The 18,371-nt window shown below is 34.8% G+C and overlaps 1 protein-coding gene across 7 annotated transcripts in view; it reads right to left on the reverse strand.

Moving 5' to 3' along the window:
• The window catches only part of CCDC171 (coiled-coil domain containing 171), a 418,598-nt gene that overhangs the window by 317,321 nt on the left and 82,906 nt on the right, over positions 1 to 18,371 (reverse strand). For all 7 annotated transcript variants that reach the window (XM_031961543.1, XM_031961537.1, XM_023497955.2 and 4 more), the window contains one exon: positions 1,314 to 1,406. In XM_031961543.1, the coding sequence (XP_031817403.1) occupies positions 1,314 to 1,406 (93 nt within the window). The remainder of the gene's footprint in view (positions 1 to 1,313; positions 1,407 to 18,371) is intronic.

Below are 18,371 nucleotides of genomic sequence, written 5' to 3' on the forward strand. Positions count from 1 at the left end.
AACTTTTAAAACTTAGTCAGCATCCTTTCCACATGAAACTTCATGTACAGACACTGTCTGCTCTAGACTTTTATCAGAGGCAAGAAGCATATAATACAGTGTTGTAAGTGATACTATGGAATATTTATTGTGGAACTAAGGACTATTATGTTTTTCCTTATATCTAATTGTTTTTATTTTAATAAAAACTACCTTTTGATATGTTTAAAAAGGAAGGGGAGAAGCTCAGTGCGGCCAGACTTCAAACTATATTACAAAGCAAGAATTATAACAACTACCAGGTAATGGATAAACTTTTTTTAAGTAGATCAATGAAATTGATTAGATAAGCACAAGCACAAGGAAATCTGAATAATAAACAGTCTAGTGTTCAATAATCCCAAATAGAAAACTAGTATTAAGTATCTAGTAAAAGACTATTTGATAGGAACTACTGAAAATTCATGAGAATTTTAAAATTCATTTAAATCATAATATAATTAAGTTCTTGCAGAATAAAGGCAGTTCATTTAGAATAAAAATTATGGTTTAGGAAAAAAAATTTACATTAAATATAACAGATAAAAACCTAAATGAACAATTACAGGAAATTGACACAAACATAAAAGATTTAAGAGCTATTCCTAAAGAGAGTGATCAAAGGACATGATTCTCAAAAAGAAAAAATTTATTATGTAATCAAATTTTAAAAGTTCAAAATCATTAACAGAGAAATGCCAGTGAGATTTAAGAATTTAATGATCACTACAGAAGACCAGCAGAATGAGATATATATTCTTAGAAAAAGCTGTTGTGTGAATTCATTTTGTATAACTATACACTATATAGTAAGTTCTGTACTAAGCAATGGAAATGCAGAGACAAAATGAAAAAATTTCTGTCCCCAAGTTTACATTCTATTGGGGAAACAACATGTACATGAAATAAATACATATAAAACATGTACAAAATATATGGTAATTTTCATAAGGTACAGAAACATGTGTTACATCAAAACAAAATGTTACAACTTTTAACAAATGATTTCAACATGTGAACTAAGGAAAACAATAACTGATTTGGAACCAACAGAAACTCATCTAGTCCAGAATTCAAATTTTATAGATGAAGATAGAGAGGCCCAAAAAGGCTAAACTACTTGCCATGGTCACCAAGGTAATTTCAAAGGTGGGATCTGACCTGGAATACTCTGACAACTACAGAATGAGTAATCTGTCCACTAGCATAGTAATTCTCTCACAGTTCAGGTTTTAAATTTGAAATCTGATTTTCTAACCGATTTAAAGAATTACACAGAAAATTGTTAATGTTACCTGGATAATTTCAGAGCTGAATTTGGATTCCAGGTGCGCTGCTCTTTCTGCTTCAATATTTTCTTCTAATTTCTTCACTTTCATAGTGGCTGCCTGGAAAAAATTTTTTTAATTCAAATTTACAAGTGACAGTGTTTACATTCAAGAAGCCCAATAGATACAAACTATTATATTCCAGAAGTGGTATAGGCATAGACAATTATTACTTTTGTAATGCCGGAGAAACTGAGCAAGACAGAAGTTAGAGACCAATTTAATAGTTTATTAAATGGACAGATATACGGAGACCAAATGGATCTTGGAGGGCTAGACTAGACTACCATCTCAAAGAATCCATCACTAAATATCAGAGAGCAAGCTTTTTTATAGGATAACAAGAACAATGACATAATGGGGGAGGTACCTGGATGGGGATAATCTAAGGGGGAGGGCAGGAAGGGGAGGCACCTAGGATGACAATGGAAGGAGGTACTGGAGAGTTTACTGATATTCTAATGACATCTAAAAAGGATAAACCTTTATCCTGTCAAACATTAAGAATAAATAACTATAACCTAAAGATATAAACCTTTATCTCATCAACCATTTAAGAGGGAATGATTACAGCCTGAGATTTTGGGGCAGAGCAACTGAGGTTGACCTTTATCTCATCAAACATTAAGAGGAAAAGTTTTCATTCTAGAGAGTAGTTTGGAACTATGCTCAAAAAGTTATCAAACTGTGCATACCCTTTTGATCCAGCAGTGTTACTACTGGGCTTATATCCCAAAGAGATTTTAAAGAAGGGAAAGGGACCTGTATGTGCACGAATGTTTGTGGCAGCCCTTTTTGTAGTGGCTAGAAACTGGAAACTGAATGGATGCCCATCAGTTGGAGAATGGCTGAATAAATTGTGGTATATGAATATTATAGAATATTATTGTTCGGTAAGAAATGACCAACAGGATGATTTCAGAAAGGCCTGGAGAGACTTACACGAACTAATGCTGAGTGAAATGAGCAGGACCAGGAGATCATTATATACTTCAACAACAATATTATATGATGACCAGTTCTGATGGACCAGGCCATCCTCAGCAACGAGATCAACCAAATCATTTCCAATGGAGCAGTAATGAACTGAACCAGCTACGCCCAGAGAAAGAACTCTGGGTGATGACTAAAAACCATTACATTGAATTCCCAATCCCTATATTTATGCCCACCTGCATTTTTTATTTCCTTCACAAGCTAATTGTACAATATTTCAGAGTCTGATTCTTTTTGTACAGCAAAATAACGGTTTGGTCATGAATACTTATTGTGTATCTAATTTATATTTTAATATATTTAACATCTACTGGTCATCCTGCCATCTGGGGGAGAGGGTGGAGGGTAAGAGGTGAAAAATTGGAACAAGAGGTTTGGCAATTGTTAATGCTATAAAGTTACCCATGCATATAACCTGTAAATAAAAGGCTATTAAATTAAAAAAAAAAAAAAAAAAAGAGGAAAAGTTTATAACCTGAGGCAGAGTAACTAAATAGGATAATTAGGGAAACTAGGTCAGGACATCAAAAGGGAACTGTGGCACAATATTTTAATTCACCATGTCACTACTTTCTTCAAAGCCTCATGCCAAAAAGCCATCCATATTCAGAGAGAACACTCTGGAGACTGAATGTGCATCAAAGCATAGTATCTTCACCTTTCTGTTGTTTGTTTGCTTGTTTTTTTTCTTTCTCCCTTTTGATCTGATTTTTCTTGCACAGCATGACAAATTTGGAAATATGTTTAGAATTGCACATATTTAACCTATTATCAGGACATATATCTGTCTAGGGAAAGTCAGGGGAAAAGGAGGGGAAAAAATTTGGAAGAAAAAGTTTTTCAAAGGTGATTGTTGAAAACTATGTTTACATGGATTTGGAAAAATAAAAAATTATTAAAATGGAAAAAATAAAAAAAAAATAATAAAGCCTGATGCCAAGAAAATGAGGGGAGGAGGGGAAGAGAGGGGAAGAGAGAGGAACTCTTTACAATTTTATTTTTCGAATTTGACTTATATGAGAGGGATGCAACAACCATAAGAATGAAGTGTCTAGAGAATCCATGAACTGACAGTAAGCTTTTATTAAGTATCATATGCCAGTCATCATGAACATAAATACAAAGACTGAACCCCTTCCTACTCAAAAGAATCTTACAACACAATAGGCCAGAAAACAAGTACCAGTTAAATATAAAGTAAATCAATACAAAGTAGTCAAATGCAAAGTAGTTTAAGAGGGAGCACAAGACCAGTTCAAAGGATAAGAAACAGTTTCAAAAAGAAGATGGTTCTAGAGCTACAGTTTAAGGGAAGAAAAGGATTTTATAAGGTAAAATAGGAATACATTCTGTGGATAGTAGACAACTCTGAAAAGTCAAAGAGATTGGAAGATAAATGGAAAATTGTGCATAAAGAACAAAGAAAAAGTCAATTTGCCAGAACAACAGTTCAGAATGGAGAATAATGCCCAGTGATAGGAAAATAAATTGAAACCAAGTTGTGTAGGATTTTAAAGCTAAACAGAGAAGTTTACATACTATCCAAAGGCAATAAGTCATCACTGGAATTGAATTGGGAAGTCATATGTTCAGATATGGGGTAAAGAAAATTAATTTTCATTTTGAAAGAAATGTGAGACAAGGATTCAAACTGATGTGGGGAACCCTGAAATTCTCTCTCTGACTTTGGGGGTGAGCCATGAGGAAAAGCGCTCGAGAAGCTCCTTGAAGGAGAGATTCTCCTTGAACTCTGCCTTTAAGAAAGACCCACCCAGGGAATTCAAGATAAAGTGGTTTCATTCTGTTTATCTTGGTGGGACTATTTGAGTCCTGGACCACTCCTACTCAGTCCAAGCTGGAGATCTAGATTTCTATGGATCTCTGTTGAGCTGAAAATTGGCTCAACCACTCCCAGTAAGCTGTCCCATTCTATTGGAAATCTAGACCTGGGGTAAGTAACCTCATTCAATTGAAACTTCAATCTCGGATCTCTTTAAAAGAGCAATTTTGGGGCTCATTCTTTGCAGAGGGCCAAAAGCAGGACATGCCAGGCCAAGGAACCTCTCTCCTGGGCATAGCTGCCTTCAAGGACCCTCTGCCTGCTGAGAAGGCATTCTCTTTTCAGTGTTAACCCCTCTTTATCTCTCTCACCTATTTCTCTAACAGGACCACACCCCTCTTCACCTCTCTGTAGGGATTTCTCTGCTAGGAACTTTTCTCTCCCTCTGCCAGCACTCCTCTGCTAGACCTTTACTTCTCTGTCTACACCTTGCCACTAAGGAAATCAACCTGTTAGCAAAAGCTGACTTCGCCGTACCAATAAACTTCTTTTTGCCAGTCTAACTTTTCGAGTTCATAAATTCTTTTAAGAAGGGCCTGCATCAACCAGAAGGGGTTCCCACAACTCTCTGCCCTGCACCGAATCTCATCACAATTAGAAGGCTACTACAATAATATGGGTGAGAAGTAATGACAGCTAAACTAAGGTAAGAGCTGTGTGAGTAAAGAGAAGAATCAAATACAAAAAAATGTTATAAGGGTATTTATTGCAAGATAAAATTGCAAGATTTGGGATCAGAAAGTCCAGAATAATGTTGGAATTACAAATTAAGACATTAAAAGGATGTGTGTGATGAGAATGGAGGAGAAAATCCAGATTTTTTGAAAGATCAGAAGGCCCTGGATAGCAGAGTGTGGTACAATTCAGAGAAAGTCTAAATTTTACAGCTAAGCTGTTCCTGAAAACTAACAGTGAGGAGTACTCATTATCTTAACATGTTGATCTTAATTGGGTCTCTTGTTCTGTAAGTGGGCCTTTATTACAGTCCTACCTCATGTGGTATTCACTGGTTGAATCCTTAGTTGAATTCTTTATACTGACAAAACCATCATAATTCTACAGCTACTATATCCAATCAAAAAGCCAAGTTATGATGCCACCATGTGAATGTAGTCTCTCCATTGAAATATAAGCCCCTGGAAGATAGGGGTAGTTCTATTTTTACCTCTGTATCCTCAGTGGAGACTTGGAGCTTAATAAACACTTGTTGGTTGATTAATTGATTCATCAGTGAGATAGCATGTCTCCTCAGGCATTTCTGCAACTATAACCTCATTTCCCTTTAAAACCTCTTAGATTTAACATAAATAAGCATGGTAAAAAGGAATCTATAGAAATGAGCAATAATTCATTCCCTCATGAGTTTCACAGATGCCAAGTAAGTTATCTGTACTTAATAATTTTTCCTGGTAACAAATGTTAAAAATCATTTCAGCATAAAGTAAAGAACTAGAATGTTTTAAATTTCAAACTACAATTTTCAAAGAACAATGAATTCTTATTCTGAAAATATATACACATATAAAAGCAATGTTCCTTATTTTAATAGTTGCAAATAGAAATAGCCTTGTAAAAGAATTCATTGTAGTGAACAAAAAGATTCCAACTTTTCTTTACTTATATGAACTAAATAAGTTATTACTGCTCACAAATTTACACTCTCTGGCAATATAGTAAAACCCCAAATTTTTATTTGTTGTAGAGCATAGCTTTCCATGATTCAGAGCTTCAATGCCTCACTAGAAAACTACTGGTGTAAAATAATATGGCTTTTTGTCAGCCTGGGATCGCTAAAAGCACTCTGTAAGTTCACAAAAGCAAGCTAATTCATTTTCTTCCTCCTATTCAATTCTGTTTTTCCCAGAACTTTTTCCATCTTTTCTCATATACCACATTGATCTCAAAGGAAGAGTCTGAATAATCAAAAGATCAATGATTTATAGCTATAAAGTGTTAGAGGCTCAGAAGGGACTGCAAAAGGTTAAGGTTGCAGACCAATGTTGTGAGATGTCTCAAAAGAATTTGCAGACTTGAATCCATCTCCAAGTTTATTGCAATTGTAACACCAACTGAAGTGAGCTAAGATCCAAGAGAATTTAGCAAAGGACCAAGAAAAAGGAGACACATTTATCCAGTAGTTCATGTCATTGATATGCTAATTTTATGGTCTGGAGCTAGAACTGAGGAGTGATCTCAGGAAGTTAAGTTATCACTGACCAGGAGATTTAAGATTATCCTAAGGCCAGAAAACTTTAGAATCATTGATAGACATTGACAGAATAATAGTACTCTAAGATTAGAGAGTCTCAGGAATCCTAATATAACTTCCCTTAAATCTAAGGGAAGAAATATTATTATATTCCTAGTCCAGAACTTTTCAGATCGTTGAGAGCTTGTTATAACAATAGCACTCTAATGTGTGAGGGGGACCCTCAGGATCACTGAAGGTCTTCTGGCTTTAGAAGCACTGAGGGAGGAGGGGAGAGGAGGGAGAGGACCTCCTTACTGCTGTTTCACCTAGAAGCTATCTACACTCCTTTCAAAAGGACTTAAATCATTGTGTCCAACTCCTTCCACTTATATTCGAAGTATCTGAGATTGAGAAAAGTTAAGTGAAGAGAGTACTAATCAATGTTTGCTAGTAAGTGCTTAAGGCAGGATTCCAAACTCCAAGCCCAACCAGTATCCATTCTGCCACCTTTTCTTGTTCCCTCCTGTGAATTCAATAACCCAATACCACCACTACCTAAAAAACTGCTTTTTTGAGGTTCACTAGAACCAATCTTATCCCCCAAGCCAGATCTCAGGGGCTGTTAATCTAACAACTGAAAGGACAATATTTCCCCTTCCTCACTGTTAAGTAACTGACTCCTAACTATAAGAATCAAATGAGATGTGTATAAAACTTTGCAAATTTGAAAACATTACAAAAATGTAAGCTATGATAACAAATGGAGTTATCCAAAAGTAGAATTTCTAGGCAGACAGTAAGTTTTCACTCCTTGGAGATTTTAAAGAATTGATATTTTTGAAGGTATGGTTTGAACTAGATGGCCTCTTTAGTCCCTTCCAAATAGAATTCTTTATAATTATCATCCATCCAAATTACTGCCATCATTCTTTTTTTTTTTTTTTTTTTTTAAATTTAATAGCCTTTTATTTACAGGATATATACATGGGTAACTTTACAGCATTAACAATTGCCAAACCTCTTGTTCCAATTTTTCACCTCTTACCCCCCCCACCCCCTCCCCTAAATGTACTGCCATCATTCTAAAGACTATTAATATTAATGAGAATGTTCAAATATCTTTACCTTTCAATTTCTCAACTCATGACCTCAATCCTCCACTCCAACTCAAACAAGAATACAACATTCTTAATAAGTGTTCTACTTCCATGTTCAAGAACTCTAACCATTCATAAGTTATTATTATTTCATATCTCCCTGTTTTATCCCTCTTAGATCTCTTTTTCATCTTCAGTGACCTCCAACTACTCTATCCTTTAGTGCCTTCCCCAGATCACAATTCCTATTTTAGCTACACTTTTCTTCCACTCTAACTTAAGTACTTTATAAACTAGCCTTTTTTGCTTGGATCCTTGCTCACTTGTTATCACTAATCACACTTTGTAAGACATCAAATCCATATGACCTTCCACTACTCACATTCTCTGTTCCTAATCATGTGTTAAGAAATGGAATCAGGCTAGAAGTCATACAAACTGTTTTGAGCCCACTACACATTTATATTACTTTTATTCTTCCCTAATTGATTCTCAAAACTTCTTTTCTCTCCTCAAGTCTCCTATGCCATTCCCTTCCCCCAGTCCTCTCACAAAAGAACTCATCTCATATTTTACAAAAGGAAAAAAAAAAGTTATCTCTTTTCCCTTTCTCATTTCACAATCTAAATGAAATAAACAACCACTTTTTTCTCCTTTATTCCAGTCTCTGAGTAAGAGATAAACCTTCCTCTCATCAAAGCCATATATACTTAATTACACTATTTATTCCTTGCTATAAAGAAAGTAGCAACATACTCCTTTATGATTCTGATCATAATCCCTTTAACTTTCCTAACCAAAATGTCACTTGCTGGATATTGGATAAAATGCCATACTGCTAGATATTGAATAAAATGCCATATTGCTTGATATTCTATTGTATGTGTTTTCTGCATTAGAATTTAAGATCCTTAATGGCAAGGAATATATTCTCTATTTTCGAATCCTTAACATTCAGCATCATGCCTGGTGCATGGTATTTAATAAATGCCTTTTTCATTCATTTACTAAATGAATGTTCAAGTAAATATATATATCATGTGTGTTTCTATACACTATCTTTTATCTAACCTCATTCTTTTCCACTCATCTGCTGCATTTGACACTTCTGACCACCCTCATCTTCTAGATACTCTCTCTTCTCTAAGTCTTTCTGATACTCATCTCTCCTGGATTTCTCATTAAAGCACTCCTTTATCACTTTGAATGGTTCATCATGTAGATCACATGTTGTGAGTGGCTGTTCTCCAGAGCTCTGTCCTAGAGTCATTACTCTTCTGTATATATACTTTATCTTTTGATAATTTCATCTGTTCCCCTGTATTTAATTAATCATCTCTCTGCCAATGACTCCTGATCTATATATGTAGTCATAATCTCTCTCCTGAGTTTCAGCCCTTAATCAATTTCCTATTGGTCACTTCAAAATAGATATTCAGGAGACATTTCTAACTCAATAAGTCAAAATAAGAACTCATAACTTTCTATCCCAAAGCCACTCCTCTTCTAAACCCAGTCGGTTAGGTTTCTAATCTTAGTGTTGTCTTTACTCCCTCACCAAGTATAACTAATCAGATGCCAGATCTTACAATTTCTACCTACACATCTCCCTCCTCTGACCTCTTCTCTCTACTCACATGCGCACCACTTTTATTTATGATGTCTTTACCTCTCACAGAGATGATTGCAAATGACTCTTAATTGGTTTCCCTGACTAAAGTGTCTCCCCATTTCAGATAATTCCACAGTCGCCAAAGAAATTTCCCTTAAACTCAAATCTGCCTATGGCCCTCAGTAAAATGCAGTGGGTTTACGATTGACCCTAACAATAAAATATAAACTTTTCTGCTTAGCTATTAAAATCCTACAAAATCTGGTCCCAAACTTTGTTTCCTCACTGAAGATATTTCATTTCCTGTCCTGGCTCTCCCCTTGGGGAAAAAAAAATCCCTCTCTTCCTTCAAGAAGCAGTTCAAATGCCACTTTCTACAGGAAGCCTTTGCTTATCCACGCTACTATTAATGTCCTCCCTCTCAAACTACCTTGAATTTAATTATTTTGTGTTTACTTTTATTTTTTTCTCTTTATATTGGACAGAATATGTATGAAGCAATGCTACATATATGGAAGAAGATAGGGAATCTACTTCGAGGAGAGACATCATATATAATGAAGTGCCTCAGAGAGACTGTGGAGCAAGCATTGTAACTGGGTCTGGTCTGCTACTCAAGTGGTAAATAGTATTTACCACTTTATTGACAGCAGTTGTAACAACAGAATTGGGATATGTTCAAGAATCCTTAGTCAGCCTAGAAGCTCTCTCAGTTGATTCCTTTTTTTTTTTTTTTTTTTTTAAATTTAATAGCCTTTTATTTACAGGATATATACATAGGTAACTTTACAGCATTAACAATTGCCAAACCTCTTGTTCCAATTTTTCACCTCTTACCCCCCCACCCCCTCCCCTAAATGTCAGGATGACCAGTAGATGGTAAAATATATTAAAATATAACTTAGATACACAATAAGTATACATGACCAAAACATTATTTTGCTGTACAAAAAGAATCAGACTCTGAATTATTGTACAATTAGCTTGTGAAGGAAATCAAAAATGCAGGTGTGCATAACTATAGGGATTGGGAATTCAATGTAATGGTTTTTAGTCATCTCCCAGAGTTCTTTTTCTGGGTATAGCTAGTTCAGTTCATTACTGCTCCATTAGAAATGATTTGGTTGATCTCGTTGCTGAGGATGGCCTGATCCATCAGAACTGGTCATCATCTAGTATTGTTGTAGAAGTATATAATGATCTCCTGGTCCTGCTCATTTCACTCAGCATCAGTTCGTGTAAGTCTCTCCAGGCCTTTCTCTCAGTTGATTCCTATTGGTTTAATGCTTTCATTGAGAGCATCCAGGAAGACCTTTTAAGGCATGCATATGGCCTTTTGAATACAAAATTTGCCTCAAGTATATCACAAAAGGGCCTAAACTTTTCAGGGAACAGAAATAGGTGCCAATTGGTGTTCTAGGTCAGAGATCAAGAGTAGAATGAAAAGGGGACCTGTTCGCAGTGACATCACAGGGTCATGAGCCATAGAATTTGCCCTGGCAATGAGCAAGTTTAAAACCAAGCAGCAGACACATAGATCTGACACACACTCCAATACTTGAGTGAAACTTCCAGATCAGTTTGAGGCTTATAGCAGAATAGCTATAGTTAGACCCAAGAGAAGTCTACAATGCTGTCACTTTATACCCACATAGCTTTTCATAGCAGCTAAGGCTAGCAGCAATCTATTGAACTTCAACCAGGGACAAGCCCCGAGCGATCTTATGCAGAATCAAGCAAGGTCAGGAAATTGCAGAACTCAGAATAGAAGGGGGGGGGTGGGAGGGGAGTAAGAAGAATTTGCCCTGGATTAGATTATACTGGGGCACTGAAAGCTTGCAAGTCCCCAATTAAGCCTTCCTTGAGATCCTGGAATAACAAAATCCTCTAACAGAAAGAAAACAATAGAAAAAGGGATCCAGATACTCCAGAAATGTGCAGAGGTGATCTGAAAAGAAAAGTCAAAAGAATGGAAAAATGAACAAACCAACCAAAAAAGCCACAATGGGGACTAAAGCACAATTTAGCAGCTTCTATTACAAGCAGAGGATTTGGAATATTTTCTATAAAGCAAAAACTAAAAACTTACAACCAAGAATAATTTACCCAACAAAAAAGAATTTGCTACAAATTGCTACAGGAAGAAAAAAGTGCATCTTAAATAAAACAGAACATATCCCACACACACTTCCAAAAAGAAAAAAATAACATCCCTCATGAAAAGGCCAAAGCTTCATGCAAATATGTGTGCATACAATAGAGTCAAGAGCAACACAGAAAGGTAAACAAAAGCAAACAGTCATGAAGGGCTATATATATATATATATATATATATATATATATATATATATATTTTTTTTTTTATTCTAATAGGCAAAAATGGAACATGTCCCTCTTTTTTGTCAGGGGTCACAGAAAAAGCCTTATTTTAACAGAGATCTCAGGAATGCTTCCATTGAGTTTTAATGATCTTAGTGGCAACTAGATAGTATAGTTGATAAAGGACCAGTCCTAGTGTCAGGAGGATCTGGATTCAAATCTGACTTCAGTTATTTGCCAGCTGTATGACCCTGAACAAGTCACTTAAAACCTCTATTTTCTACAAAAAAAATTTTTTTAATGATCTTAAAAGAAGAATGGAAAAGGAAAGAATAAGAATACAAGAGGGAGAAAAAAAAGGAAAGATAGGGAAATTTTTCTCATACCATTAGGATATACACATAGAAGTCTATGCAAACAAGGTGGGGAATGGGTAACACTAGACCCTCAATGGCATCTGAACTAATAAAAAGAGAGAACAATACATGCACAGTTAGCCACAAAAAAATTTCACTCAACAGAGAATCCATATGGGAAAGAGAGAAAGAGTGGAGAGAGATAATAACAAATAGGAAAATTAAGGACTATTTCATACTCTTTACATATTTTTAAGTGTCCTTACTGTGTCCCCCAACAGAATGTAAGCTCTTTAAAAAACAGGAATATCTCATTTATTGAATTCCCATCTCTCATTCCTGGTACATAGTAGGCTCTTAAGAAATCCTTGTTGATTGCCTGTTTCCTGACTAAACAGAGGCTAAAAAGCTAGTCTTGGAGTAAGAAAAAAAAAAAAAAAACACAATGGCTGCATGAGGAGAATTCAAATCGCTTAACATCTGTAATCCATGTAACTCTAATGTGATATGTAGAATAATTATTAATTTCATCACCTGGAGTTCTCTACCCCTTAAAATCTCAGAGCCAAGCCAAAACACATTTATATACATGAGAGTATGTGTATGCAAACACATAACACACGTATACATGCACATACAATCTTTATCCATCTGCAATATAATACTAATGGAGATGATTACAAAGGATGAACATGATTGAAAAGATCAGTTCAGATGAAGAGTCCTTTCCGTAAAACAATGGGGTTCTTGTCTTTCAATTGCTCCTTATAGATATATTTAAAGAATTACTACAGATTGTTCTATGACATCTTCTAAAACATTTGCTCAGAGGAACAATTTCATATTCACTTTTGCATCTTAATGTCCTTGCAAAGAATTATCTCAAAAGAGCACTCACAGAAATTAATCACCATTCTTTCAAGAAATTCCTAGAATCAGTCATACCATCTTCCAAGACTAATTTCCAAATTTATGTCCATTTCCAACAGTATTTCCACCCACACCTAAAATGATGTGACAAAAGAGAAAAGGGGACCGAATTTGACCGAATTTCCCACATACAACAAAGGAGTGTGATCACCCCACATTCATATTTATTTTTCCCTCTGTGCTTCAATATAAATACGTGGTCTACAGACAATTTTCCAAGTAAATAGAAGTTTCTTACAGGGTAACCATGAGTGGTGGTGTTTTTTTTTTTTTGTTTTTTTTTTTTTTTTTTACTGCATATTGTTTTAACCTTCTTTGTAATATACTGACTTGCTCATTATTTATAAACCGATCCTCTTTTCCCCTGTTTTGCTATATTTTTTTTTTTTTTTGCTGGGAATTTTTTAAACAAGACTTAAAAGGAAAATTCTCTGTTGGGGTAACTTTTCATCCTTTGGGGCTTCTGCTATCTTTATTTATGATATTAATGATAACTATAACCACCACTGGGTAGTGCTTAAAGCAGCATTAGCTTTCAGCCCCAGCTTTACCTGGCTCAGGCCACATATTCTCTCTGTTTACTCAGCAGGACTGATCAGGCATGTGAAAGTCTATGTAATTAGACTTTGGATCAAAAACATAATGAAGGCAGCAGGGATATTCTGAGTTATGATTTGCCTTCGATGAGAAAAGTCTCAGCAACTACTGGGCCAAGTTGCATGATATTAATGAAACCCCTCTGGATATTTTCAGCTTCAACTAAATCTGATTTGGCTGCCTTTAGCAGTAGGCATCAGAAAGCAATAAATTTGATTTTGCATAGTAATATTAAATAATGAGGATTTCACTTCTCATATCAAGCAAAAGACAAATAAGTTTCGAATTTCTGAACTGGCCATTTTAGATATCCTAAAGAGAGAGTATGAACAGAGTAAACCTCAAATATTATTAAAGCAGCATCCTCATAGTTTTGTGATAAACCTGTCACAAAAGAAAATGTTATACATTCTGTTTGAATTTCCTCAGAAGTTTTATTCAAGGTAAGGATCAAAACAAAAAGAAAACAAAAAACATTTCAGGATATTATTTAAGAAATGCAAAGTATTAATAAAGGTGCTAAAAATCCAACTCATCCATAGTGGTATTTTAAATTATTTTCTCAATGATATGAAATTTCCCTTTAGATTTAGGTAGGTACAAATATGGTTTATAAGTAGCACTAAGAAAACTTCCCCAGATTCTGAGTTTATCAAATAAAGTTCAACTTCAGGAACATCAGAAAAAACCTACCTTCTCCAAATCTCCCTACAATAGAACACATAAAAATATTTTTAAAAAAATATTGTAGTAACAACAACATCAATGAAAGACAATGCTCCAAATGAAAACAAGTTCTGATCAAAATTGGAAAATTCTGTGAAGGAGGAAGAGGAGGAGGAGGAAAATGATAGAAATAGGGGGAAAATACTATAGCAGAAATTTAAGAAATATAGATATATTTGAATGGCTATTAGGTAGGAGATCTGAATGAGGGTAAGGAGGTTACTTAACAGCAAAAAAGTTGAACTGATTCAGTAGACTAACAAACCATCAAAATACAACTGAAGAACAAGGAAGGAAAAGCAAAATATGAATTATAAAAACTGGAGAAAATACAGGAACAAATTTCTATTGTATAAGTCAGATTAAGATTAAATTAATTCATGTGCCAGACAACACAAAAATGAAAACAGACCCAAAACTAAATTCAAGAAAACTAGGGAGAAAAGAGGAGGAGGAAGTGTGCCATAGAAAGAACATTCAAGCCCCACTCCCCTAATATTCCCCACCAAACATCTTTAATATGACAGGTCAGATTGAATTTATTAGTGGCATAGTCAACAAAAGGTCAGAATGAGACATTTTTTCAGCAGAATACAACTGAGGAGATTAAAATGAGAGGTCTGTGATACTGGAATGGGGTCAGCAACACCAGCTATGGATCTTGGAGGCAGAGGCAGCACCAGCAGCAGTTTCAACCTTGAATACTCTTGGAAATATTTGAGCTCCCTCTTTTTTTTTTCTCATAGTATCTTGATCATTGACTTTTTTTTTTTTTTAATTTTTAATAGCTTTTTATTTACAAGTTATATGCATGGGTAATTTTACAGCATTGACAAATGACAAACCTTTTGTTCCAATTTTTCCCCTCCTTCCCCCCACCCCCCTTCCCTAGATGTCAGGATGACCAATACATGTTAAATATGTTAAAGTATAAATTAAATACAAAATAGGTATACATGTCCAAACCATTATTTTGCTGTACAAAAAGAATCGGACTCCGAAATATTGTACAATTAGCCTGTGAAGGAAATCAAAAATGCAGGCAGACAAAAATATAGGGATTAAGAATTTTATGTAATGGTTCTTAGTCATCTCCCAGAATTCTTTCACTGGGTGTAGCTGGTTTAGTTCATTACTGCTCCATTGGAACTGATTTGGTTCATCTCATTGCTGAAGATGGCCAGGTCCATCAGAATTGATCATCACATAGTACTGTTGTTGAAGTATATGATGATCTCCTGGTCCTGCTCATTTCACTCAGCATCAGTTCATGTAAGTCTCTCCAGGCCTTTCTGAAATCATCCTGTTGGTCATTTCTTACCGAACAATAATATTCCATAATATTCATATACCACAATTTATTCAGCCATTCTCCAATTGACGGGCATCCACTCAGTTTCCAGGTTCTGGCCACTACAAAGAGGGCTGCCACAAACATTCTTGCACATACAAGTCCCTTTCCCTTTATGATCTCTTTGGGATATAAGCCCAGTAGTAACACTGCTAGATCAAAAGGTATGCACAGTTTGATAACTTTTTGAGGATAGTTCCAAATCGTTCTCGAGAATGGTTGGATGTATTCACAGTTCCACCAACAATGTATTAAGTGTCCCAGTTTTCCTACATGCCCTCCAACATTCCACATTATCTTTCCCTGTCATTCTAGCCAATCTGACAGGTGTGTAGTGGTATCTCAGAATTGTCTTAATTTGCATTTCTCTAATTAATAATGACTTGGAGCATCTTTTCATATGGCTAGAAATAGTTTCAATTTCTTGGTCTGAGAATTGTCTGTTCACATTCTTCCATTTATCAATTGGAGAATGGCTTGATTTCTCATAGAGTTAATTCTCTATATATTTTGGAGATGAGACCTTTATCAGAACATGTGATTGTAAAAATGTTTTCCCAGTTTGTTTCCTTTCTAATTTTGTTTGTACAAAAACTTTTCAATTTGATATAATCAAATTTTTCTGTTTTGTGATCAGTAATAATCTCTAGCTCTTCTTTGGTCATAAATTCCTTCCTCTTCCACAGGTCTGAGAGGTAAACTGTCCTGTGTTCCTCTAATTTATTTATAATCTCATTCTTTATGCCTAGGTTATGAACCCATTTTGACTTTATCTTGGTGTACAGTGTTAAGTGTGGTTCGATGAACTGACGCTGAGTGAAATGAGCAGGACCAGGAGATCATTATATACTTCAATAACAATACTATATGATGACCAGTTCTGATGGACCAGGCCATCCTCTCAATGATTTAGTTACTCTAAGCAAGACAATTATCCAAGAAAATTCCAAATGATTTAAGAAGAAAAATGCTATCCAAAGAAAGTAATGATGGGAATCTGAATGTAGATCACAACACTTTTTTCTTTACTATCTTTTTTTTATTCTTTCTAAACTATATTTCTTTGCAATATGCCTAATATAGAAATGTTTTGTGTTACTGCATTTGTATAATTTATACCAAATTGCTTGTTTTCTTAATGAGGGGGTAGGGGATTGTGGAAGGGAAGATAATTTGGAATTCAAAATTTAAAAAAACAAATATTTTTAATATAATTGAAAAAAAATTGTTTTAAAAAAAAAAAAAAAAAAAAAAAAAAAAAAAAAAAAAGTGTGGTTCGATGCCTAGTTTCTGCCATACTAGTTTCCAATTTTCCCCAGCAATTTTTGTCAAACAGTGAGTTCTTATCACAAAAGCTGGGGTCTTTGGGTTTGTCAAACACTAGAGTATTAAAATTATTGACTGTTTTGTCCTTTGAACCTAACCTATTCCACTGATCAACTAATCTATTTCTTAGCCAATACCAGATGGTTTTGGTAACTGCTGCTTTATATAATTTTAGATCTGGTACAGCTAGGCCACCTTCATTTGATTTTGTTTTTTCATTAATTCCCTTGAAATTCTTGACCTTTTGTTTTTCTATATAAACTTTGTTATTTTTTCTAGGTCTTTAAAATAGTTTTTTGGGAGTCTGATTGGTATAGCACTAAATAAACAGATTAGTTTAGATAGTATTGTCATCTTTATTATATTTGCTCACCCTATCCAAGAATATTTTTCCAATTGGATAGATCAGACTTAATTTGTGTGGAAAGTGTTTTGTAGTTTTGCTCATAAAGTTTCTGATTTTCCCTTGGCAGATAGATTCCTAAGTATTTTATACTATCAGTAGTTACTTTAAATGGAATTTCTCTTTGTAACTCTGACTGTTGGATTTTGTTAGTGATATATAAGAATGCTGCTGACTCATGTGGGTTTATTTTGTATCCTGTGAGCTCCCTCTTTTAAACAATTTATATGCTTTATTTAAAAAATCTTGCCCTTTTATCCCTTTAATTATGATTTAGCTTGTCCTTAGATGTATCAATTCCTGAAGGAGGAAATGAGTACAGAAGCACTGTCCAATTGTGGAAAAACTTTGTGATACAATTTTACTCACTAATTCTCCTTATATGATCACTTTCTTTTTCTTTTGCCACACAATTTCCCCTCTAGATCTGGCTGCTGGCTGCCCTCAAAAACTCTACTTTTTATTACCCTAAGCAAAGGTGTTGTTAAAGGAGTAAATTCTCTTACAGGAAGTAATTTTATAAATCAAATTCTTGCAAATTACCATTTGCAAGAAGTCTTTCATGCTTTTTTGTCCACATGGCATCCAAAAAACATGAAAGTATGGGCAATATGAAGAATTTAGGAAAAGCTAGATATATAAAGTAAAGAATCTAGAGTCAGGAACACCTGCACTCAAATCCTGTCAAATTATTTAATGCCTGTTTGCCTCAGTTTCCTAACTTATAAAAAGAGAATAATAATCCCTATGAGAGGATTCTGTGAAGATGGCAGAGTAAATCAGAAAATTTCAAGCTCTCCAGATTTCCCCCACAAGCAGAACAAATTTGTGCCTCAGGGAGAACATAAGTTGGTGAAAAATGAAGACTTGGGCAGATCATAGAAAAACCAATATCAAAGATTAATTTCAAGGAACTCAACATGGACAAATTATTTATGTGTTATACATAGAAATGCACACCATATATTTAATATTGACATCTGTAAGCAGGTAGCTCAAAAAAATATTGGGGGAGAGTTGAATATACTCTGATTCTTTCTAAAAAGCAAAACTGTTTTAAAAGATAAAATAGTAATTATGTTTATACAAATGAAATACTGAAGAAGAACAGACACACAGGCATGAGATGGGGAGAAGGACTCATAGTTCTGAAAACCTACTCACATTGGGAATGGGTTCAATAGCCAGCACTACATATATACCACAAAGGGTAAGAAATAAGGGGGAGGGAATAGGATAAGCTGGGATATAGAAGGGTATAGCATTATGGTAATGGGACAA

The sequence above is a fragment of the Sarcophilus harrisii genome, chromosome 1 (assembly GCF_902635505.1).
Source record: "Sarcophilus harrisii chromosome 1, mSarHar1.11, whole genome shotgun sequence".
Lineage (NCBI taxonomy): Eukaryota > Metazoa > Chordata > Mammalia > Dasyuromorphia > Dasyuridae > Sarcophilus > Sarcophilus harrisii.